This window comes from Aedes albopictus, chromosome 2 (assembly GCF_035046485.1).
Source record: "Aedes albopictus strain Foshan chromosome 2, AalbF5, whole genome shotgun sequence".
Taxonomy (NCBI): Eukaryota; Metazoa; Arthropoda; class Insecta; order Diptera; family Culicidae; genus Aedes; species Aedes albopictus.
Window position 1 is genome coordinate 459,618,032 of NC_085137.1, and position 24,801 is coordinate 459,642,832.

The following is a 24,801-nucleotide window of genomic DNA, read 5'->3' on the forward strand; positions in this document are numbered from 1 at the left end:
TTATTTTGACCCCTCAGCTTAGAATTTTCTAAATTCTCGGTAATGAAAATTTTAAACTCTATTGTTTACGGAAGTGTTGCCAAATATGTGAATTTTATTGTAGAAACCAAAATTTCATTAAAACTTTTGTATCAAATCAAGCCATCAAGCGAAAGTTGTTAATTCGTGTTGTGTTTTATATCGTTATCACATCTGGCAACACTGAGCCTCGTTAGTTTTCGTTTGGTGTGTGACTTTCTACTTTCCGTACTTATCATACCTTACAGGTCAGACTTGGGCCTAAGTGTCCTCGGCTATGCATTGGAGTAGTCTTCATTCGACTCACCTAATCACTCGACGTGATCGACCCACCTAACTCACTGCGCACCACGTCTTCTTGTACCGGTCGAATGGCTTTCAAGAACTATTTTAATCGGGTTGCTATCTGACATCCTGACCCGCCCACCGTAGCCTCCCGATTATCGCGATGTGGAAGATGGTTGGTTCTCTCAGCAGCTGATGCAACTCGTGGTTCATTCGTCTTCTTCAAGTACCGTCTTCTATCTGCACTCCGCCCATATTTACAATTTTCGGCGATAAGATCAATTGTTTTTTCCGGAATTTTTCAATAACTTTGCCAAGGATTTCTTCTGAAGTTTTATCAAAATGTTTCCCAGAAGATCTGTAAGAAAACTTATAATCATTAGACGAACCACGGACATGGAAACTCTGGAAGAAATCTTGCTGGAATCACTTAATGAAATTATACAAGAATCTCTGGGGAATTCCTGCATGAATATCCGGAAAAATACCTGACGAAAATCCGGGAGACATTTCAACAAGAATGTTAAATGGAATTAATGGAGTAATTCCTGGAGCAGTTTGTGAAGGAATCCCTCTAAAAAATGTGGAGAACAACTGGAAAAATTTCTGAAAGAATACATGGAATAATTTTTGAAGGAATCCCTGAAAAAAAACATAAGAAATCTCTTAAAGAATTTCACAAAAATGAGGTTTTATGAAAAAATCCTGGAGAAATTTTTGATGAAACCAATAGTAAGTTTTCTAACAGAAATTTCTGAAGAAATTGCAAAGTTATGACTTTCTGGAGGAAAGTCATGAATTTCTGGAAGGCGATGTAGAAGATTTCTTTTTTTCAGAAGGAATCAATAGAAGACTTTCCGAAGGAAACTTTGGTCGAATTTGTGAAGTAATTCTCATAGGCAATTCTGGAAGAATCACTAGAGGATTTTCTAAAAAAAATTCTGAAGGATTTTCTATAGGAATCCTTGGAGGAATTACTGGAATTCTTTTGAAGGGTTTCTTAGTAATCCTTGAAGCTATTTTTGCAGGAATCTCTATAAGAATTTTTAAAGGAAATTCTGGAAAATTGCTGAAAAAATTCATTTAAGATATTTCAGGAGAAACCCAGCAAAAATTTATAAGATATGTGGAATTATTGAGAAATTGAAGTATCAACCTTTAGACGAATTTTTGTAGGAATCTGTGGAGAAACAATTCTTGGAGTAATATCGGGAGAAATCCTTTGACTAATTTCTGAATAAACTCCTTTTTAAATTCCTGAAAGCCTCCATGGAGGAATTTGTATGTGTATGTTTGTGTGTAGGTAGCCACCATCCTAGCTTGAGTCTTGCAGTTCCACTTAACAGTGAAGAATAAATTTCATTACCACTCTGAATTCAACCGCTGTATGAAGGGTCAAAAGGGGGTATGGTGGACCCGTAAGTAGAGACACTTACGCGAAATCTGCGGGTTTATAAGAATCTCCTTCCAACAGTATGATCCAATAGGATGAATAATGAGATTCACATCACTTGTAAAACTTTCTACGGGATGGTTTGTCACAAGAAGGGGGCGTAAAATCCATTGGAACTGTTGGGATAGAAGAACCCATCTACAAGGATGTTATAGTTTCTTCTCACCTTACTTCGGCTAGCAATCCACTCCGTAGTACAGTTTCAACTTCATGGAGCCTCCATGGAGGAATTTCTATAGAAATCCTTGGATGAATTTCGAGAGGAATCTCCAGAAGAATTGATGTTTTGATTTTTTTAAGAATCCCTGAAGGCGTTTCTGCTAGAATTTCTGGATCAATTCTTTGATATTGTTTTCAAAGAAATCCGTAGAGAAGTTTCTGAAAAAAAAAAAAAAAATTGAAAGATTTTCTGAAAGAAATCAGCAAGACATTACGAAGCCGGGGCCCGTGGCGTAGTTGGTCACACGTTCGCTTCATATGCGGATGGTCATGGGTTTGATTCCCAGCCCCGGCACTTGCAATTTTTCGTCAGTAGCTTTTCCCTCGAGAGCAACTGACACTTGACCCTCTTCTGAGCCCCATGGCTCAAACGAACCCGGATACCTGGACATCGGCGAACCGCTACTCATAATGGACCCCCAATCGGACTGGAAAGGAACAACGGCCATCCATCATCATCCTTCTGCTCATCATTCTACTAGGTATAAAGTAGAAAAAGTGAAAGCAGCAGAAAGGCAACCAGTTCGATAAAGTAGAATAGAATCTAGGCGCTGTACAAAAATGTAAGTGCAGCTGTCAATTGAAATTGCTCACGTAGTGCCCCAGTGGACAATAGAGCTGTAAATTAGGTTAAGTGATTAAGAATAAAAAATAAAAAAAGACATTACGATGAGATTTTGGTGAAATTTATAAATACATTCCTGGAATATATAATTTGTTTTAAGGGAATAAAAAGAAAAAGAACTCACTGCCCATATACTGAAAAAATAAAAACAATTGTATGAAAATCTCTAAATTTTAAAAAAGTAAAAAATGAAAGAGCATCATCTGAATATTTTCCATTTAAAATACTTTTTGTCATTAGTGTAAAATATTTTAATAAATGCGAAGATAATCCTCGGGACCTCGAAATATTCCCCAGCGAGAATGTTTAGGAATTTTTAAATGATACTTTCAATAGATTTCGAAAGCATATTGATATTGTTTTGCTGATTAGAAGAACTAGTTTCTCAAAACAAATTCCCAGGTAATATCCTGGTAATAATCAAAATAATCTAGAGAAATCATAAATTTTTGAGAATACGAATAGTGAAATCTTTTCAACATTCAAGAAAACAATATCATCATGCTGTTTCGGCGCCCCTCTGAGACTGGTGCCCTTGGTGGGGGCCAACCGCATCCTACAGCTGTGCATGCTTACAGCGACTAGATAGTGATACGAATCAATAATTACATTTATGAAACAACGCCTGTAAGATAGGCTAAAACTTTCAATAGTAAATAAATCAAACTCGTTCTTTGCATTCTTTATTACACCAACGAACCTAACCTCAAAATGGCTGACAATTCTCAGGTCATTTTGATAAGTGTAACACGAGCATGAAAAGGACGACAACAAGGTCGGTAAAGTAGTAGATATTTTTTGTCTTTTTCGTGGATGTATGTGAACTGTCAAAATGACCTGAAAATTGTCAATCATTTTGATGTTTGGTTTGGTGGTGTAAAAAAGAATATATCCGTACAAATGGAATGCATAGATTAATGATTAGTTTGGTAGCTTCGTTGGTAGAGCACTTGTCTAGCGTATAAGGCAGGGCTGCCCAACGTACGGCCCGCGGGCCGCATCCGTTCCGCAAGGACATTTCATGCGGCCCGCGGCACGAATGAAGAAAAGTCATTTTTTTTTGGCCGGTGGAGTAATAAATTTTAATGTTTTCTCTTTTCCAATGAATTATAATTTCAAAGCAAGCTTATCATTTAAAGTCAGTATAGGTATTTTCAAAGATTTTCAATCAGTTATTTTGAGCTTCTTATAGGTTTCGTCCGGGAGAGGCATTAAATTTTCGCAATTTAGAAAACCAACGTTTCAGCGTAACCTCAGAGTAATTCTACTCATTTTCAGAATTTCCATTGTTGGGGGAAATTAAGCCACTGCGTCCAATCAGCTGAACAATAATTCAGCTTATTAGATGCAGTGTCAGTGACAGCGGAAGGAAAATAAAATCTTAAAATGAATAGAAGATTCAATAACGATTGTTGTGTTTTTTAGAGATCGCATTTATGTGTAAATAAACTCAAAATTCCGGCATGTTCTGTGACAAAACAAAAAATAAGAATCTTCGTTTGATGAATACCAATTTTTACAATATCGACACGTACTCAAAAATTCTTCCAAAATTTACAAAAACTCAAAAAATTCCATAAGAATTTGTCTCGAAAAGCAAATAGGAAGAAACCATAATCTCGCCAGAAATGTTTAGAAAAGTTTCAGGAAAACCTGTAGGATTTGAAAAAAAAAAAATCAACTCTGGCCCGTCAACTGGTGTGGAGTGTAATCAATGGCCCGCGATCGTTAAAGGTTGAGCAGGCCTGGTATAAGGATTGTGAGTTTAAATCTCACATAAGCTGCGGTTTTTTTACATTATCTCACCCATTAATTTGCCTATCTGTTCTCATGTATGAACGTTAAGTTAATTGGAAAACATAATTGACCACACGTATTGGTATTGCAAATCCCAGCATCACACATGTCATATAAGAGTTACGGCAGCGCAGATTTTGGTTGTATAGAAGTTGATTTGACGGAATTCCAGCATTATGTTAGAATTTCTTCTATACAGTTAGAACTTGCGCTGCCGTAATTCTTATATGACATGTCTGTTGTTATGTTTACACTCGATTATCTTTACTGAATAAACCATTTCCAGTGTACCTACCTCACATGTATCCTAACGTTCTTTTTTTTTGTTTTTGTCTCTTTTCAGGTAAGTTTTGCATACATAAGTTATCGGAATGTGCGGTAACTTGGCAGCTGAAGGGTTGCATTGACCAATCCAAATGCCTGTGTGGTAGTGATTTTCAAATTTCCCGTGTTAAGAGTTTGTAAGAACTTTGTAAGCATTTTTTGTTCTTCCGTTTATGGATATGCTTGCAACAGGTTTCGTGAGCTAATATTTGGAGAACTCAATAAGCATGAGTGTTCGGATCAAAATCGGCGCAAACATTTTTTGTGAATCGGCCTTGTATTGTGGCAGATCAAACTGTAAGTAATAAATTTGACATTTTCGTCAATGATAATACAACTTGTTTAGTATGAATTCACTTACAATTTTAGTTTGATTTTCTCCTCTATTGGCTTCCCTTCTACCTTCCTTTGCAGGCAACGTAGCCACGAATTTTGTCCTCGAAATACTCCGATTTGGACCACTGTGCAAAGTCTCGTCCTCGTCGTGCGTCGATATCTGGTTTCTCAAGTCTATTGTCTAAACCAGGGGTTCCCAACCTTTTTGAGGTGGCGGCCCCCTTTAAGAATTGTCAATACATCTGAGGCCCAATGAAAATTTTTAGAAAAAAAATATGAATTAAATGAACGAAACCGAGTTTTTTTTTGGATACAGTGACGTAGCCAGAAATTTGGGAGGGATTTGTGACGATCAATAATACGTTTTTTTTTTATTCGACACTAACATTTCGTTATCAATAATGTCATGTACATTAAACTTAAGTCGTAGCTGTAAAAAAGCGGCGCAGCCCAAATTTTTTATCTTCTGAAGGCGTTTTATACTGAAAATGTGTTCCTGAAAATTTGTGGCTTTTGGTGATGGCGGTGGCAATTTGCACAAAATAGAATAAAAATTTAACAATTGTTTTGGTAACATCGCGGCCCCCCTGGATTCTCTTCACGGCCCCCCAGGGGGCCGCGGACCACCGGTTGGGAACCCGTGGTCTAAACTGTCTCTTCCCGTCGGGCCTCCAGCTCATCAACCACTAAATTTTACTCCGCGGCTTGGAAATACAACGAAATATTTTTGATACTTTCCGCTCTAAAACGCATATAAACTTTCCTACTTACTGTATTAGTTTGTGATCATCTGACCAAATCTGATCCGAATTCAAGAATCCACCAACAAATCACCCGCGGAACTATTCTATTTCAAGTTACTTTCCTTAAACTGCCCTATCATCAAATTTCGCAAAATGGTTACTAATTCAATTTTCTTCCACTTTATTCCTCTTATCTCGACCACCTATCTTCTATGCACTACCTTTGTTTATGTTTTCCTTTCAACTCTCCTTTGACGGCTTTCCATCTCTCTTTCAATACTGTCATCTCTTCCGTCACTCTGGCACCTGTCAACCGACACTTACGCTCGCTGCCTCATCGTCCAAATCATGCCGTGTGGTAACCGGCGCTCGTGCAGTGCTGCCAGAACAATGAGCTTGCTTTCAGTGATTCAGTGATCAACCATGGGAGACTCAACGAGTAGAACGAATCTTGCGTTCGATTTTAACAGGTCGGATCTACGTAGGAATCACTGCAAACTTACGACTTATTCAAATCGAAAGCCAGAAATGCAAGTAAAAAATCCTGCTCGAAACCCTGAAAAACAATAAAAACACGAAATCGAACGTAAGTTTTCGCAAAATAAGGCAAACACCAATCATATTTTTTTCATCAAGCTTTTAAACCACTTAACCTCATTGCAGGCATGTGCAACCTGTTACAAATTTAGAGCTATTTTGATACCAAATATTGCAATATGGCCAATTTGGTATCAATTTACTGATTTATAAATTAGCTCCCAAATTATGTAAAAAATATTATAAAAGAACTAAAATTTCCTTATAATAAGAGTGAACAATTGTCCCTTGAATTCTGTTTCCGTCAGGTCCACGTCTAATTTGGGCACAACCTGAATTCAATTCCCGGCACACCTTCTACGTGACACTATGGTACATAAGCGGGGTAAAAATTATGATTTGACCGTAGCTGTTCATTCGAAAATTCAGTCAAATTATTCGCAATCCAAATCAAATCATCTGTTGCAAGTGCGATTGAGCAGAAACCTTCAAATTGTGATGGATGTAGCTTAAGAATAGCGACCAAAATATTTTTATTAATATTTTTATAACGAAGTAAACTTTTGACCTATCCCTTTGAAATTTTGGATTTTGACAAATGAAACAGTGTCAAGAAGCATTTTGATTTTTGAGATTCCAATCATTCTCGTGTCAATATGCAATTTGCTAATATTTGGAGGCTTGGCAGAGCATTTTTGGCATGCTAGGGTGACGCAATTAGTGGTGAACACATAGAATCATCTTAATGAAATTATTCGGTGATTTTTTCCCCTTGTTTTCCCTTACTTGAACGTTGGTGTACCTTTAACCAAAGAATGTTGTGCCACTTACAAACCTAGAGTTAAATGCAACTTTCAATACATGCTTGGTATTTGTTGTCAATATATTAAAGCAGAATATGTGTAAATATACATTAATTTTGTTCATATATCCATCCCCAAATAGCAGAGCTGTAGAGGAATTCCACGGAGTCATGTCAGTCGATCCTGAGCGACCATTTCAAAAATATCTGAAACTTTGCACAGTTTTTCAATTTCATATAAATCGCCATTTTTTGATATTAAACCTTCATATTCACTCACGACTAACTTTTCAAAAGGGTGTATGCGAAAATAGTTCTAAAATATTCTAAAAGCTGTACAGCAAAAACGGATTGTTCGATTGTTATAAATTTTTCAGCAAAGTTAGATAACAAAATGATGATTCCTTAGAAAATATACACTGTAAAAAATTTCTTTTTCTACTTTGAAAAAATATGATATTTGTCACAAAAACTCAAATATCTCAAAACCCTATCTTTTTACCAACTTCAATTTTTTAGGGGAAATAGCCCATTATATCAGCTATCTACCATAAAATTTTGGTGATGGTGAACTGATAAACAAAAAAGTTATGACATTTCAAACATTTCACAATTTTTACATTTAGTAACAAAAAAAAATTTTTTTCTGTGTAAATTATTTCGAGAATTATATTTTGATGCTGATTTTTTTGTAAAGGCTACCGCCTGAATTAAACAAGTTGTTTTCATGATACTTTAGTTTGATTATTCGTAATTACTATAGTATCTATTTGAAACTTAGACGCGATCCAGTGTTGTGATCAAAAATATTGAGATTGTCATACTTTTTATTGTACGTGACTGGTGAAAAAATCCCTTGATAGTGTTGAAAAGCTGTTGATTATAAGAAAAATGGAATTGAATTTATTTTTAAGACAAAAGCTGTATAATAAGTTTTTTTTATACGCGTATACGTCTAGTTTATCCGCAAAAAAAATCCCTCTTACACACTTATTTCTGAATTGCCTGTTCGGTACTTTTTTGACGAGATTATAACAGCAGTACGATCTCGGTAGTTTCGGTAATCGATTTTACTGAGGCTCAGTAAAACAACTGTCAAAATCGTATGGAAAAGGTAAACAATGCATTTTTGCTGAACGAGTTCGGTGCTCAGCAGTTTTAATCTCGTCAAAAAATTACCGAACTCGGTACACGGCGTGTGTATGGGAAAGGTTTATAACAAAAAATTGGGCATCGCCAAATGTTTCGCTATTCAAAAATAGAGACTTCCAGCTTTCATTTGCACGGTCCCTCAAAAAAATCCACCGAGGGATCTCGAACAACTTTTTCAGAATACTGTTTTTCCCCATACAAAATGAACGGTTCCAAATTAATCCCTATTTCTACTTAACAAACATACCCAATTTTTGTATGAAAAAGTTCCCCCGATGGAATATTTCGATGTTGGGCTTGAATGAAAGCTAGTAGCGTCAACTTTCACGTAACGTAAAAATTAGCGATGCCTATTTTTTTGTAATAAATTTCTTATACCAGACACACCGTGCGGTAATCAAAATTAAGTGTGTAGAGAACAGACTTTATGATCGGAAGAATGCGAGTAACTTCAACAACAACAAATGCATAAGAGGTACATACCACAGACAAACAGACGAAACGCCTAGAACAATTTTAGTGAAAATTCATCGCCCAGTTCACACTATCACCACCTGGTGGAAATGTTTCACGAAACACTGCGTTGTGCAATATCGTCATCAGAAGGCGCTAGTGTGAAACGTCAAACGCAAAGAAAAACGATGGGCGCTCTTCTTGTTATGAAAGCCACAACCAAGATTCAAAATGATCGTTGAAGGCGTGGTCAATGAAAATTTCGCCAGTGTTACGTTTGTTTGTCTGTATACATACCTGACAATGCTCACGAAAAAAACAAAAAAATACTACCGCTATGAATATTAAAAATTGTATAGTATTTTTTTTCTTCAGCCACCAACACCAAACAAGTAAGTTAAAATTAATAAGTGATTTTGTTTATTATAATCTAACGAACAAGATGAACAGTCGCTTTCTCAAAGGTCTTCAACTCAACGCTCTCTTGTAGACCGTTTGATGAAAAAAAATGTTCGAAAGAGTTACGAAATCTCACCGAAAGCACCATAGATAAACTGAAAGAGACTGGTTATGCCCAAATGTCCACATTGTGTACAAAATTACGCATTTGCACGTCCTGCCGTCTAGAATTTGACAAACGAGCCATCTGTATATCATCGGTAAAGCAGGGCGCAGGAAGTTCGAAAACGACAACAACTGAGAAATTGCCATCAGCGACATCTGTTTAAACAATTTAATTACGCCCCTTTTCAAAAATGCCCTGTAATATTCTTCAACATCTATACCCATTTCAATATTTTTAACGTTGCAAAACACGCTTTCAACATTCATCTTGAAGAAGAGGGAAAACACTTGTCCTCAAATGTAACAGCAAATTAATGAATAAACGACTAATGCGCGGAGGGCGTGATAAAATCGGAACATTACGGTACATAGTATATTATATTATATGTATATATAATATATAATAAAAACAACTTGTTTTACTCACGCAAGGCCATTAACAATAAAATCAGCATCAAACTTCAATTTCCGGCCGAAATAATTTACACTAAAAAAAATTATTACTAAATGTGAAAATTGTGAAATGTTTGAATTGTCATAACTTTTTTGTTTATTTTCATGGTAGATTGCTAATACAATGGACCGTTTTCTCTAAAAAATTACGTTGGTAAAAAGATAGGGTTTTGAGATATTTGAGTTTTTGTGACAAAAATGATATTTTTTAATGTTAAAAAAGATTTTTTTCACAGTGTATATTTTCTTAGGAATCGCCATTTAGTTATCTAACTTTGCTGAACAATAAAATCAGCATCAAATCACGATTCCCGGCCGAAATAATTTACACAGAAAATTTTTTTTTTACTAAATGTAAAAATTGTGAAATTTTTGAAATGTTATAACTTTTTTGTTTATTAGTTTACCATCACCAAATTTTTATGGTAGATTGCTAATACAATGGACCGTTTTCCCTAAAAAATTCAAGTTGGTAAAAAGATAGGGTTTTGAGATATTTGAGTTTTTGTGACAAAAATGATGTTTTTCAATGATAAAATAGATTTTTTTTCACAGTGTATATTTTCTTAGAAATCACCATTTAGCTATCTAACTTTGCTGAAAAATTCATAACAATCGAACAATCCGTTTTTGCTGTGCATATTTTTGAATATTTTTGAACCATTTTCACATACACCCTTTTGAAAAGTTAGTCGTGGCTCTAAATAAAAATTTGATATCGAAAAATGGCGATTTAGATGGAACTGAAAAACTGTGCAAAGTTTCAGTTCAATAGAAAATCATGAATTAAAATTTTTCCTTAATTTTGATGCTGTTGCTTGGAATCGCTCTGTAAAGTTGTGCCTATACTTTCTGGGATACCCTATAGTTTAAACATTTCGTAAAGGAAATTTATTTAGTTTCCTTGGGCATAGTGTATCTTCGTTCCTGTCCACGATATACAAATACGAGAGGGGCATTGGCAGATGAAGCTTTCAGTTAATGACTGTGCTGAGAAGCTAGTTTTGTTTCATTGGAGATGTTACGCCAAAAAAAGAAGATACCTAGTTTACAAACGTTCAAAGTTCAATTTTTCACGCGTTCTGTGTTTACACGAATGTACTCAATGCTTACTGTGGCAGCCCCCAAAGAGCAGCTTGTATCGCTAGCTACTGCAATAAACCAGCTTCAGACTGCACATTTTTCATTCCGAACTATTTGGCACATTTCCATTTATGCTTGCCCCTTTTCCTTTGATCGGGCATCTGTAATTAGTTTAAACTTTTCCACTCCCTCTCTGCCAGGTTAAGGCACTTGCCACTGTTGCAATGTGTATCTAGTATACTTCCTCGTTACCCCCCGCCCAGGATCATAATTTATGTAGCCCTCCTAGCTTCCGAATTGAGAACGGATAGAACTGGCTTTCCTTTTCGGTCGGCTATCTGTGTCTCCTACCTACGTTTTCCTCATCGACACAGTTTGGTGTGAACGAACAGGTTCCCGCATTCAACACCCATCTACGCACGCACGCTTTGGCCAAACCTACTCGGAAAAAGTGGGCCTCATTTTTCACTGCAATCCAGTGCAGCAGCAGTGCCCCTGCCTACACTGCCGACTGACTGCATCCGAGAAGAAAAAGTGCACCAGCATGTTCGGCGACGGCATTCACCCACCATCATCATCATCATCATCATCGTCCAAGCTGAGCTGCCGTTTCATCTTGCCTTTCGGTGGGTACTGCTTTAATTGCATTTCGTGATGAGCTTATTATAAATCCTCGCCCCAGCCAGCCAGCCAGCGCCAGCGACCAGCGACCAGAGAGTTTTCAGGAAAAGAAACGTAACGTATTTAGCGATTAATTGGTGCCTGATGGTCACCAGTTGAGGCTGCAATACCAAGTGGTTCGGCCATTACCACAATTTGGAGGAGGAGCAGCTCTGCGCTGCTCTGCGTTAGCCTTTCGACGTCTATTGCGCGCGCCCATATTTTTCTTTTTTTTTTTTTTTCTTTTTTTTGTTAATGCCATTTTCGTGCTGCACGGTTCGGCGGTTGCTGTCTAATGAAATCGATAGCTGGGGTCTGAGCTCACTCCATCAGTTTCGGCCGTAACTTTTCAGATACGCCACCGCAGACTGAACATTAATAAGGTAGAGCTAGGAAAAAACTAGGTACTTCTCATTCCGAAATTGCCATTTATGTAATAAAACTTTAGATTTTCGTTGCTTGTACAAAAATTTTGATGTTCTTGTAAGATAACCAGATAAAAATTTTAATTCTAGCAAGAATTCCTGAAAAAAATCTTGGTAAGAATATCTGTAGGTATCCTAGCAAGAATTTTAGCTGATGTTCCAACATAAATTCCTAAAGGAATCTTTGAGAAATCTCTGTAGAAATCGCAAAGGGAATTTCTTTTGGAACCATTGGTGAAATTACAAGCAGAATTTGTATAAGAAACTTTCTAGAGAAATCCCACAAGGAATTTGTAGAGGAACTCCAAGAGGATTTCTCCACAGACTTTTCCTTGGATTTCTCCAACAGTTCCTTTTTGCATTTCTCTGCGGATTTCTCCAAGAGTTGCCTCAGGAACTCCTTTAGGAAATACTCTAGGAGTGCCTGGAATTTCTGCATAAGTTTATTTTTATGATTTTTACAAGGATTTGGCAAAAGACTCCACGAATTCCACTTCAAATTTTCCCAAACATGTTTTCTGGGGTTTCTCCAGAAAATCCTCATGTCGTTCCTCCAGTAATACCTCTTGAAATTTATGAAAGAATACTTCTGAGATTACCTATAGACATTATTGTTGAAATTTCTCCGCATTATTCCTGATAGGATTCATCAAGGAACCATTGCTGTAACTTCTCTATGGGTTCCTCAAGCAATTTACTCAGAGATTTTTTTTTTTGCAGGAATTGCTTTACAATTTTACTTGGAATTCTTCCAAGAATGCATCTAGGGATCTTTTCAGGTATTCCTCTTTGTTTCGTTTGAGAATTTATGTTGAAGTTGTTTCTGGAATGTTGATGGGATTTCTCTAGGATTTCGTGGTGGGAATCCTCTAAGAATTCTTGCTGGGATTCCCCAAGCAATTCCGGACAGACATTCTTCAGCAATTCCTGGAGGATTCCTTTGGATTCCAATAACTGCAAAAATTCCATCAGGGGATGCTTGTAAAATCGCAGCAAGAATACTTGGGAAATCCTGGTGAGAGTTCCTGAACGAATCCTAGCAAAAATTCTTGGAAGTTCGAGAGGGATTCCTAGAGGAATCATTGAAGAAATCCCTAAAGGAATCATCGAAATAATTTCAGCTGACATTTCTTGCAGAAATTATTAGGAATTCCTGGAGAATTTCTCAAAAGATTATCCAGCAATTCTTGTAGAGATGACTGCTGGCGCCTCACCGAAAATTCCTCTTAGAATTCCTTTAGGATTTCTTCCTGGGGTTCTTCTCCAAGGATTGCTCTCGGAATTCCTCTTGCAATACATCCAGTAAACAGCAGGGATTCCTCCAAACACTAGAATTTCTTGGAAAATTATTACTGAGATTTCCATGTATTTTCAGCAGGAATATCTCCAACTATTGCTCTTGAGAGTCACAGAGGATTTCCTGGAGGAATCTGCATATATTGCAGGGTAGATCCAGAAAAAAATCCTGGAAAATTTCTACCTGAAATTTATACAGAAACCCAAGTAACAGTGCTGCAGCAACCTCAGCAGTAGTTCCTTAAATAATTTCAAGAGTATTCCCAGTAGGAATACTGAACTGTAGGAGAAGTAGGCGGAATCCATGAATAAAATTCAGCAGGAATTACTGGAGGAATCCCAGCAAGAAATTCCTAGTAGTCATGCCAGGAGAATTCTTGGGTGAGTCCTCCCATTCAACCAGCGATCGTATAAGATGTTGCATAAGATGTTAAAGTGGAGGCGATATGCGTACATTTTACATGGGCCTAAATAGAGGTATGCACGTATACGGCCTTAACTTTATCATCTTATGCAACGTCTTATATGATTACTGGTTGTCTGGGCTTGCCAAAGTCCTCGCTGAAATTCATGGAGGAATTCCAAGAAGAATTTCTGGAGGAATCTTTGTTAAAAATCTGTGAAGGGATCACAGGAGTAATTTCAGGAAGGTTTCATGGAGAAATCCCTACAAATGTCTCAATAAGAATTTCAGGACGAATTCCAGAAGACATTCGTGGAGGATTTTTGAGAGCGAAATCTGAATGTACCCTTGGAGAAATCACTGGAGGAATTATTGTGCAAATGTTTGGGACAAGGGGTCCGAATTTGTTCCGCATTGGCAACAATACAAGTTAATATAGTTCTGGTCAAGGTTGGTACTACTTACCAATAATATATAATACTAGCTGTCCCGGCAAACGTCGTACTGCCTGCCTACCGTGTTTTTGTCATACAGCTAGAGAAGTCAACCGCATCTTCATCTGTATAGGAGCCCCCCTTTCCAGAAATTGGAAGAGTCTCACACTATGCTAAGAACTTTCCCCGGCCTCAAAAATATCCACATACAAAGTTTCACGCCGATCGGTTCAGTAGTTTCCGAATCCATAAGGGACAGACAGAAATTCATTGTTATAGGGTCTGGGACCATTTGGGCAAGAGCACCTATTTTATGCACTTGTTGCTATTGACTCGATTTTTGAGACACGATCAGATACGCACAGTATCTAGCCAGCTGCAAAAAATCATGTCAATCGGTTTGAAATTGACTGAGTTATAGCAGGAAGAGCCCAAAATAGGTGCTCCTGCCCAAATGGTCCCAGTCCCTATATATAGATGAAGACTATGAGATTCAAAAAAGTATCAATACATCTAAAAGTGTGATGTTGCATCGAGCCTTAAAAGTAGCTTTTTAAAAAGGCCTTATTTTCAAGCTTTTTTCGATGATTTATCAGAAATTAACAATTGCTCAAGAAACCTTTTTTTACAGGAACTGTCGCAATATTTGATGAGATATTTCAGATATTTTTTTTTTATCTGTATTAACGAGATTTTAAGCCCTTGGCTAGTTCATCTCGGGACCCACGCTTTACTTCCCTTCCGAAGGAAGAACTCACATTTTGTGAGTTTATCGGGAGTGGGATTCGATCCCAGGTCCTCGGCGTGATAGTCAAGTGTTCTAACCATCACACCAGGTCCGCTCCGTATTTCAGATAATGTTTTGACCCAATCTTGCCCCTCTGACCCATTGTCACCCCCAACGACGGTACAATACCTGGCGTAGATTCCCTGGAGGAATCCCCTGGAGAAACCCATCAGGTATTCCTGGAGGCATTCATCTTGGATTTTTCCAAAGAATTTTGAACATATTCTTGCTGTGATACCCTCAAGGATTCCTCCGGAAATTTTTCCAATGCAGTTTATAGAAATTGCTCTTGCGTTTCGTCAGACATTTCTCCAGACAATTTTCTTTGACTTTCTCCAATTTTTCTAAGGCACAAACAACAGTTCAATCCAGTTTTAGAAAATAATGTCAACAGGTTTACTGCGAACATCTCTCAGACGTTATTCCTGTACAGAAAGAAGTTAATAAAAACCGTCTGATCTTGCAAGTTTGGACCCTTCTAATCTGAACACTTTTTAATTTGACTTGACCACTAATCTGCATATTGTTCAATCTAAAAATGGTTCTACCGTAGTTCTGGAATGGAGTGAAACGGAACACAAAAACAAAACAGCAAATAAAGTTACCAGCATTGTGTCTTCCGATGCTCGTAGTGTTACCAGAAGTTCGGTATTGCATTATCAAACTATTGCCTTGGGTCATTTTGAATCATATGCGCATTTTATTTCGATTCCCCTGTAATAGCAATTGGCAACTCTAGCTCAAGAAGGTGAACAGTTGTAGACGTAAAAACGTGAAGTATTTTTAGGCAAATTACGTTTAATTGGCAAATTGAGAGATAAATTTGTGAAAAAATTACCACTTGTTTTGGTGGGATTCGAACCCACGACTCCGTTATCGCTAGTCCGGCGCTTTAACCAACTAAGCTAAAGAACAAGTTACAACTCTGCAGAATAGAAAGTCAAACTGGATTCGAAGCACCACCCTAAACCGGGTCCGTCTTTCACAACTTTATCTCTCTTTCGGCTCTTAGATGCCAGTTGTAACTTGTTCTGTAGCTTAGTTGGTTAAAGCGCCGGACTAGCGATAACGGAGTCGTGGGTTCGAATCCCACCAAAACAAGTGGTAATTTTTTCACAAATTTATCTCTCAATTTGCCAATTAAACGTACTTTGCCTAAAAATACAAGTTTTTACGTCTATTTCAGACATACTAGCCGACTGGTATAGCCGGAAAAGGGCAATAAAATCATTGTGAACAGTTGTTGTTGTAGGTACTGAACTGATGGCTTTGTCACTGCAGCAGTTGGTTCTCTTGTTACGAGGGCAATCAACATTTCTCATGAGACTTTCCTGACAGAACCCTCAAAATGAATATTCCTCAGAATCCGATTTATTTCGCCCTTTAACAGTTCAGAGATTTCTTCAAGAATTTATCAAGATTCTTTACAAGTTGGCAGATTTCGGAAACTATACTTGAGAACTTAAGTAATTTTGCAAAAGTTTCACAAAATAATTGCATATATGTAGAAGAACATAAAAAAAAAATAATTTGTTGCGGTAAATTTATTTTCTTAATAAATCATGATCATTTATAGAACTACAAAACCAAGATATGGAAATCTCAAACGAATTCTTTATCTTTATTGCTTATCAATCAATTTTCTGATTGTCTCCAGACTATTCAAAGAATTTTAGAATTTTTCCTAGTAAAATCCTCTGATAACATAGGTTTTTCAGATTATTCCAAGAATCGTGTTGGATTTCTTCTATGAAATGCCCCAGAAATGTTTTGATTATAGGATTCGACTGGATGACTGTTGAATTTTCCTAGAGAATTTCGGCTTGCAGTCTGATAAATTGCGTTGATTAATTGTTTATCATCGCCGACGTTTCGGTCCGGCTATTGGACCATCTTCAGGGCCTACATATTTCATTAAAATTGGCACAAATTAACATTAAACACATAAAAATTACATTACACAAACTCACTCGATACGCTAATCAACAAGTTACAAAACAATTTTGTTCAAATTTAAAACTGTCGGGTTGAAAAGGGTCACGCCGTCTGGTACACGTTTGGGCCATTCGTTCCGATCGGATTTGGGAAATCCCTAGCTGGCGCACGGGTACTACCTGCCGGTGCAGATGGTCGCCTCTACTGATCAGCTGTTTATCCGTGTGTACTGGTATTAGCCGACGGTGTCATCTTGTGTTGTGTGTCTCGCATCATTGTATTGGTTTCTCGATCCATCTGTGCGTCTGTTTTCCCTCCGGAGATCGTCTACCGATGCGATGAGAAAGCTGTAGGTAGCGCTCATGTCTTCCGTATCAGTGCGACGGTTCACTGTTTGTGGAGTGGTGAGAATGTGGCACATTTCCAAAACAGGGAGAGCCTGAGTTTTGAAGCAGCAGTCGATGATTGTAGGGTTGGCTACGTCAAATCTGTGCTGTTGTTGTATACAGTGCTCCATCAAAGCAGTCTTTTGAGATAGCAGCTGTATCTCTGGATCATCGTATGAGAGTCCAGCTGAGAGCTTCCTATCCAACGTGTTTATCAACGTTTGATGGCCATACATTCTCGTTCTCAGTTGGTTCTTGGTCATACCAATGTAGCAACCGGAGCAGTCTCTGCATGTTATTTTGTACACGACATTGGACTTCTGCATGTACGGAACGGGATCTTTTGCTGTTTTATACAGCTGCTTAACTGTGTTGGTGTTGCTACATGCAATGCCAACCGACGGAACATTTTGCCTGAGCATTCTCTTGATGGTTGGTGTTAGACCGGGGATGTGCACCACAGATCGGTATACGTTCGGCGTGTCTGCTGCTTCGGGTGGTCTTGATTGATGCAGCATTCTGTTTATCAGATGCAGTGGGTAGTCATTGCTTGAAAGCTGTCTCCGGATGAGTTGATTCTTCTCCTCTTCTGTCCGGATTGTGCTCAGGGTACGAACTCGATTGATAAAGTTCGTTGCAACCCCGATTTTTTGATCAATGGGATGGAAGGAGAAAAAATTTAGTATTCTGCCGGACGATATCGGCTTTGAATACCAGTCCGTTTTTATTCTTCCTTCACCCGTTTGGATCAGTAACATATCCAGGTATGACAGGTTCCCTTCCTTTTCAACCTCGCATGTGAACTTGATGCTTTCGTTTTGTCGGTTGAATATTTCGAGTACCTCCTGCACCCGATCTTTGTGGATCAGCAAAAATAGGTCGTCTACATACTTTCGGATGTGCTGCGGTGGAATGTTTGCTGCATTGATTGCTCTGCTGATGATGCTATCCATCACGATGTCCGCTAACACCGGTGACAGTGGGCTGCCCATTGCCGTACCGGACCGTTGATGGAAAAACTTTCCTCTGAAGCAGAAGAAGCTGGCATCCATACAGAATGTGATTAGTTCCAGGAATAAATCGAGGTTGATTCTGGTTTTTCCCCGGATTTTGTCCCAAACCATGAAGCTGCCATACCTGGATATGTTACTGATCCAAACGGGTGAAGGAAGAATAAAAACGGACTGGTATTCAAAGCCGATATCGTCCGGCAGAATACTAAATTTTTTCTCCTTCCATCCCATTGATCAAAAAATCGGGGTTGCAACGAACTTTATCAATCGAGTTCGTACCCTGAGCACAATCCGGACAGAAGAGGAGAAGAATCAACTCATCCGGAGACAGCTTTCAAGCAATGACTACCCACTGCATCTGATAAACAGAATGCTGCATCAATCAAGACCACCCGAAGCAGCAGACACGCCGAACGTATACCGATCTGTGGTGCACATCCCCGGTCTAACACCAACCATCAAGAGAATGCTCAGGCAAAATGTTCCGTCGGTTGGCATTGCATGTAGCAACACCAACACAGTTAAGCAGCTGTATAAAACAGCAAAAGATCCCGTTCCGTACATGCAGAAGTCCAATGTCGTGTACAAAATAACATGCAGAGACTGCTCCGGTTGCTACATTGGTATGACCAAGAACCAACTGAGAACGAGAATGTATGGCCATCAAACGTTGATAAACACGTTGGATAGGAAGCTCTCAGCTGGACTCTCATACGATGATCCAGAGATACAGCTGCTATCTCAAAAGACTGCTTTGATGGAGCACTGTATACAACAACAGCACAGATTTGACGTAGCCAACCCTACAATCATCGACTGCTGCTTCAAAACTCAGGCTCTCCCTGTTTTGGAAATGTGCCACATTCTCACCACTCCACAAACAGTGAACCGTCGCACTGATACGGAAGACATGAGCGCTACCTACAGCTTTCTCATCGCATCGGTAGACGATCTCCGGAGGGAAAACAGACGCACAGATGGATCGAGAAACCAATACAATGATGCGAGACACACAACACAAGATGACACCGTCGGCTAATACCAGTACACACGGATAAACAGCTGATCAGTAGAGGCGACCATCTGCACCGGCAGGTAGTACCCGTGCGCCAGCTAGGGATTTCCCAAATCCGATCGGAACGAATGGCCCAAACGTGTACCAGACGGCGTGACCCTTTTCAACCCGACAGTTTTAAATTTGAACAAAATTGTTTTGTAACTTGTTGATTAGCGTATCGAGTGAGTTTGTGTAATGTAATTTTTATGTGTTTAATGTTAATTTGTGCCAATTTTAATAAAATATGTAGGCCCTGAAGATGGTCCAATAGCCGGACCGAAACGTCGGCGATGATAAACAATTAATCAACGCAATTTATCAGACTGCAAGCCGAAATTCTCTAGGAAAGCCCCAGAAATGTTTTGGCAGAAAAATCAATGTATAAACAGTTATTGAAAGAAAACCTTTTTTTAAGGATGTCACCACATAACATAAGTGGAACTCCATAGTCAGAGCGAAGGAAAAAGTTGTGGCACGCGAAACTGTTGTCTTTTATAAAGAGCGTCGAACTGTCATTTATTTTGGTGAACAAAAAAACATCTGATCCAAGATCCAATCAGTACACAGTGTACAACCTCGAACAACAAAACGAACGCAATTCAGTTGCGGCCGCTAGCAAATGACAAGTACCCATTTCTAAGCAAAAAAAACTCCAGAGAATCGAATGGTGCTAATTCCTTTCCTGGAAAAGATCGCCAAGTGTCTCATTTTGGCTATTTTCCCCTAAATATGTCAAAAATACATGAATATATCGAACTTAAATCCTGAAAAGGTAGGAGAAACCGTGGATATTTAGAAAAACATGTAGCAATGTCAGACAATTTGGTTTAGTAAATGTTTATCACTTTTTATCACATTAAGTGTCTCATTTTATTCAATATCCCCTATAAAATGAGAATATTTGAGAATTTCGAATGAATTTGAACAAAAAACCATGCAAAATAGTTCAAAACAATGCTACTGCATGGAGAAACCCCAAACAGGTCGTGTCTTGTGCATCACATTCAGAGTTGATGTCTCATTTTGTCCAATATCCCCTATAAATTAAACATATTAGAGAATTTCGGATGAATTTTAATTAAAACCATGCAAAGTCGTTCAAAAGTCGTGCTACTTAATGCTAAAATTCCAAACGAATTGTCTCTTGTCCATCACATTCAGAGATGATGTCTCATTTTGTTCAATATCCCTCATAAAAAATATAATTGAGAATTTCGGAAAATTTTCAACAAAGTCATTCAAAAGTCGTATTACTGAATGGAGAAACCTGAAACAAATCATCTCTTGTCCATCACATTCAGATATGTTGTCTTATTTTATCCAATATCCCCTATAAATTAAAAATATTTTAGAATTTTGGATAAATTTCAATAAAAAAAACCATGCAAAGTCGTTCAAAAGTTATGCTACTTAATGGTAAAACCCCAAACGGATCAACACTTGTCGGGTGTATAGCTAAAACTAATCATTCAGGCGTTATTAATTTATTCCACTTAAATACGACCCACTGACAATTGTGCATTGACATGTACAAGTCAGTTTAAGCTTAGCTAAGCGTAAAGTGGACAATTTTCTCTAAATAGCAATAATTACAAATATACTCAAAACAGTTCTTAAGATGACAAACATCTATTTAAAAAGACACTACACCGTCTTCAGCCAGAGGCTGCACAGACTGAACATTACACATACACGAGACAACGGACAACACACATAACACCCAGTGGCCCAATGGAGAACTTTCCGTTTGACGAAAAGTTTTCCCCGACTGGAGCGGGAATCGAACCCGCACACCGTGGCTTACGAAACGCCTAGACGACTGACGCCGCTAACCGCACGGCCACGGAGCCCAGCATTCATTTTTTCATTTTGACCCCAATTTACTCTGGTAATGTGCAAAATGATCTTCATCCCGGGTAGAGGTGTAACCGAAATACTGACGATCAAAACGAGATATTGGTTTGGTTGATATAAGAGATAAAAGATCTGAAAATAATATTTGAAAAATGTTCCTGGAACATCTGAACAATATCAAAATTTGATATTTCAAGATCAAACGGATAGCTTGCTGCTATTGGTTAGATCTTACAAGATCTGATCATGATCTGATGATGATTTTTCAGGAGTAAATTTTAGATATTATTTTCAGATCTTTTATCTCTTATATTAATCAAACCAATATCACATTTTGATTTCAATATCAAAACATGCTATTATTGAGCTCTTTTCCTCTACCCGGGATCAAATGCATTGCCGGCCGGTTTATTGACAGTCACAAAGTCGGAGTTCCAAAAACTCGCTCCGGCTATTCAGAGCTGATGATGTTCGTTCACCAATAAACGTAAATGATGACAGCGCAGTTGCAGTAGCACCGAACACCTAAAGCCTTCTACACACTCAATCGAGGTTGAATGCACTTAAAACCCGAGAGCCGCCTCTGCCACCGCCGCGCGCCGTTCGGAGACAATTATACTTTTTAAATTGAGGAATTGTATGCGAGCGCGCGCAGCAAAAATGCATAGGGGGGCTTTTCGAAGCTCATCATCACAACGCACGACGGCGACGACGACAACGTGACGGTTCATTGATGAAGAGTTATCTAAATCGGGCAAAATCCCCCTCGGAGAAAGCGTCGTGCCTGTAACGTTGGCGTTGTTTTGTAATTCAATCTCGTGTGGCTGTTGGAGTTTCGGAAGGTGACTGACTGGCGACAGGCTGGGTGTGAAGGAATTGTTGTTGTCAGTTTTTTTTATAACTGGTATGGTTGTACCTTTTCTCCTCAACAGTTTGTTTAAAAAGAGTTTCAGGAATTGTTTTCCATCAATCTTTAATCTACACAAATGTACAATATTTAAATATTTGAACTAATAAAAAAAACTAATACAAGAATTTTAATGAATATTATATTCCATGGCAAACAAAATTGAAATTAAAAAACAAAATTCAAAATTCAAAAAAAGTACACATAAAAATAAATAAATAAAATGTGCATTAAACAAATGTAAAAGGAACCAAACTTAAAGTTTAAAATAGAAAATTAAAAATATATCAAAATCAGTAACTCAGTCTGCATTTCGCATGCCTCTTACAACCGTTTGCATCTGTTTCACTCCAACAGAAGCGTCTGTTCGAAGTGCAGATCAAGCCAGGCACAATTTTCTACATAACCCTTTTATAGCCGTGGGCCCTGCGACTAACGTCAGTTCAATTTTAGTTCCTACCTGCTTAGTTTCGTTTAGCTCCCCAATGCTGATGGGGTCGCTGGATTAAAAGGCAAATAAACAATTCCCCAAACTGTCTATGCTTGCGGCGCACATACACAGAGCGTCCATAAAGTGATGCAGCCAGCATTTGCAGCCATTATTGCCGGTCGAGTGGTGCACTGTGAGCGCCGATAGCAGTAGAGGAGGAGCACATCATAAACACCAGTCGGTGCACATATACCGAACCGAATGATTTAAACTTAAAAATAAACCAGTGACTTGCCTGCGCCATCCAGCGATGGCGTTATGGCTAACGGGCTGCCTCCGCTGCGGAGTTCGGCTTAGATATTCATTATAGTTGGTAGTAGTTTGACATTCATGATAGTTCACCAATATGTGATTGACAACATACATTCTAAATCATTCAACAGTTATTGGAGCCAGGAAACATCCTGAAGGACGAGGTAAAGGATGCTCCCGATTTTCGTATTACCCTAAAGTCAGATACAGCATAGCATGGAAAGAAAATGTTTTTGTGTGTTGTGTATGGGCAACTATTTCTAATGCAGAAGAAAGATCTACATACAAACAAACTTAAGGTGTTCCTATGAGAAATCCCCTATACTTAATGTTGTACGAACTGTTATGGCTGACCTAGAGGTCAAGTGGAAGGATCAAGGTTTACTTCCGGATGTATGAACGTCGACGATATTTTCAGCGTAATTGAACGGGATGTTTTTTTTATAAGTATTTGGAGATCATTTGCAATGTCATAGAGTATTTAGATTTAGGTATATCTTTGAGGAGGAAAGAGATTTTAAACTTTTATATAAGTTTTATTATTACTGGAGGTTAGATTCAAGGGAGATATGCAGAGTGTTTACTACCTTTAAAAACCTAGAATCATCGAAGAATTTCGTTTTACTTGGGAAAATCCTGGAATTTCTGATTAGCCCAGAGGCGTCTCGTGACCCGTACAAGTGACTGTGCACTTGAAGAGTTTTCACATGGGACTGTAGCGCAAATGGAACACATCAGGAACCTGCACTCCGCTCGACGAGCGATTCTATCAACGACTTCGTCGATAAAACTGCTTTGTTGTTTCAATTGATGAAACAGGGTTTTTCTACCACCATCTGTATAAGCCACTTCAGCCTTCGCTCGCCCATTGTAACGGAAGATAGGTACTTATTCCTTTGTGCCAGAGGGGTCAATATTACTTTATCGGAATTGGGGAAGCAAGAGTAGGCATTATCCACCTATTATTTAGGAAATTTTTCGGAATAGCTTTTAAACTTCGAAGTATCCACTCAGAAAAGGATAATTGACACTGAGCAAAAAGTGGAAGAACCATTACACAATTATAGGTCACTCTGTAACAATTATTAGTCATTCAGTTCTCCACGCTATATTACCCATGTGATTGTGCTATGACTGTAGTCTATATACGCGTATCTGTCTAAGGATAAGCATTCGAGGACGGAATTCAAATTACATATCTGAGACCTGAGTACACCCAATCGAAGAGGGTATTCTGCTTACATTGTTCAAGAAGCCGGTCTAAGTTTTTCCATAATTAACCGCCTGGGAGTAGATTGTCTTACGATATCGAGCTTAATTTTCTTTTGAATATTGCTGAAGAAATGAAACCGTATGCGACGAGCAAAGTACTGAATGAAAATGCCACCCATTCAGCTCCACCCAAAGACATGCACGCATGCCGAAAGAGTGACTGGGCGGCCTCCTGGGTACAAGCTCTCTCGCTTTGCTCTCTTGCTAAAGCTATCGTAGCTCTAATGCGACATTGCCAAACTTAGCAGCTACCCCGCGAGCCGCGAGCGCAACCAAACTATCTTTCCTTTCCTCCACCGCCGATGAGGCCCACGTCCACTGGAAGAAGTGAACAAATTTTTTTACTAATACATTGCCAATGCACCACAGAACAGTCCAACACAAGTAAACGCAGCTCTTGTATGCATATACAGCGATCCCGTGTACTGCTGGAAGTGAACTGAGGCGAGAGTTATTTTGGTGACGCTCTCACAAGTGCGTTTCGCATGCTCAGCGTCGAGCTCGGTGGCAAAGTGAGATTAAGTTGGAAAATTGAATAGATTCCTATTGGATACGTACTGGTATCTCACAGTGGTTTGTGCACTTGATGATGTGAACATCAAAAGGATAAATTAATATTTTTTTTATCATTTGTAGGATAATGTTGAAATTATAGTGATTTATTTTACTTTTTATCAACTGTGTAGTGAACGCAGTGGACCTATGGACGAGACGCCACTGGATTAGCCTCAAGAATATGGGAATCTCCGAAAATGTTTTAGGTAAAATATTTAGCAAAATTTCCAG

The 24,801-nt window shown here is 38.4% G+C and overlaps 2 protein-coding genes across 6 annotated transcripts in view; one reads left to right on the forward strand and one right to left on the reverse strand.

Annotated features, from left to right (window-relative positions):
• The window catches only part of LOC109418893 (uncharacterized), a 270,718-nt gene that overhangs the window by 85,766 nt on the left and 160,151 nt on the right, over positions 1-24,801 (forward strand). The gene's annotated exons all lie outside the window — the stretch shown is intronic.
• Positions 17,020-18,162, reverse strand: LOC134286931 (uncharacterized). The gene has a single exon (XM_062848634.1). The coding sequence runs from the start codon at positions 18,160-18,162 to the stop codon at positions 17,020-17,022; it is 1,143 nt and encodes a 380-aa protein (XP_062704618.1).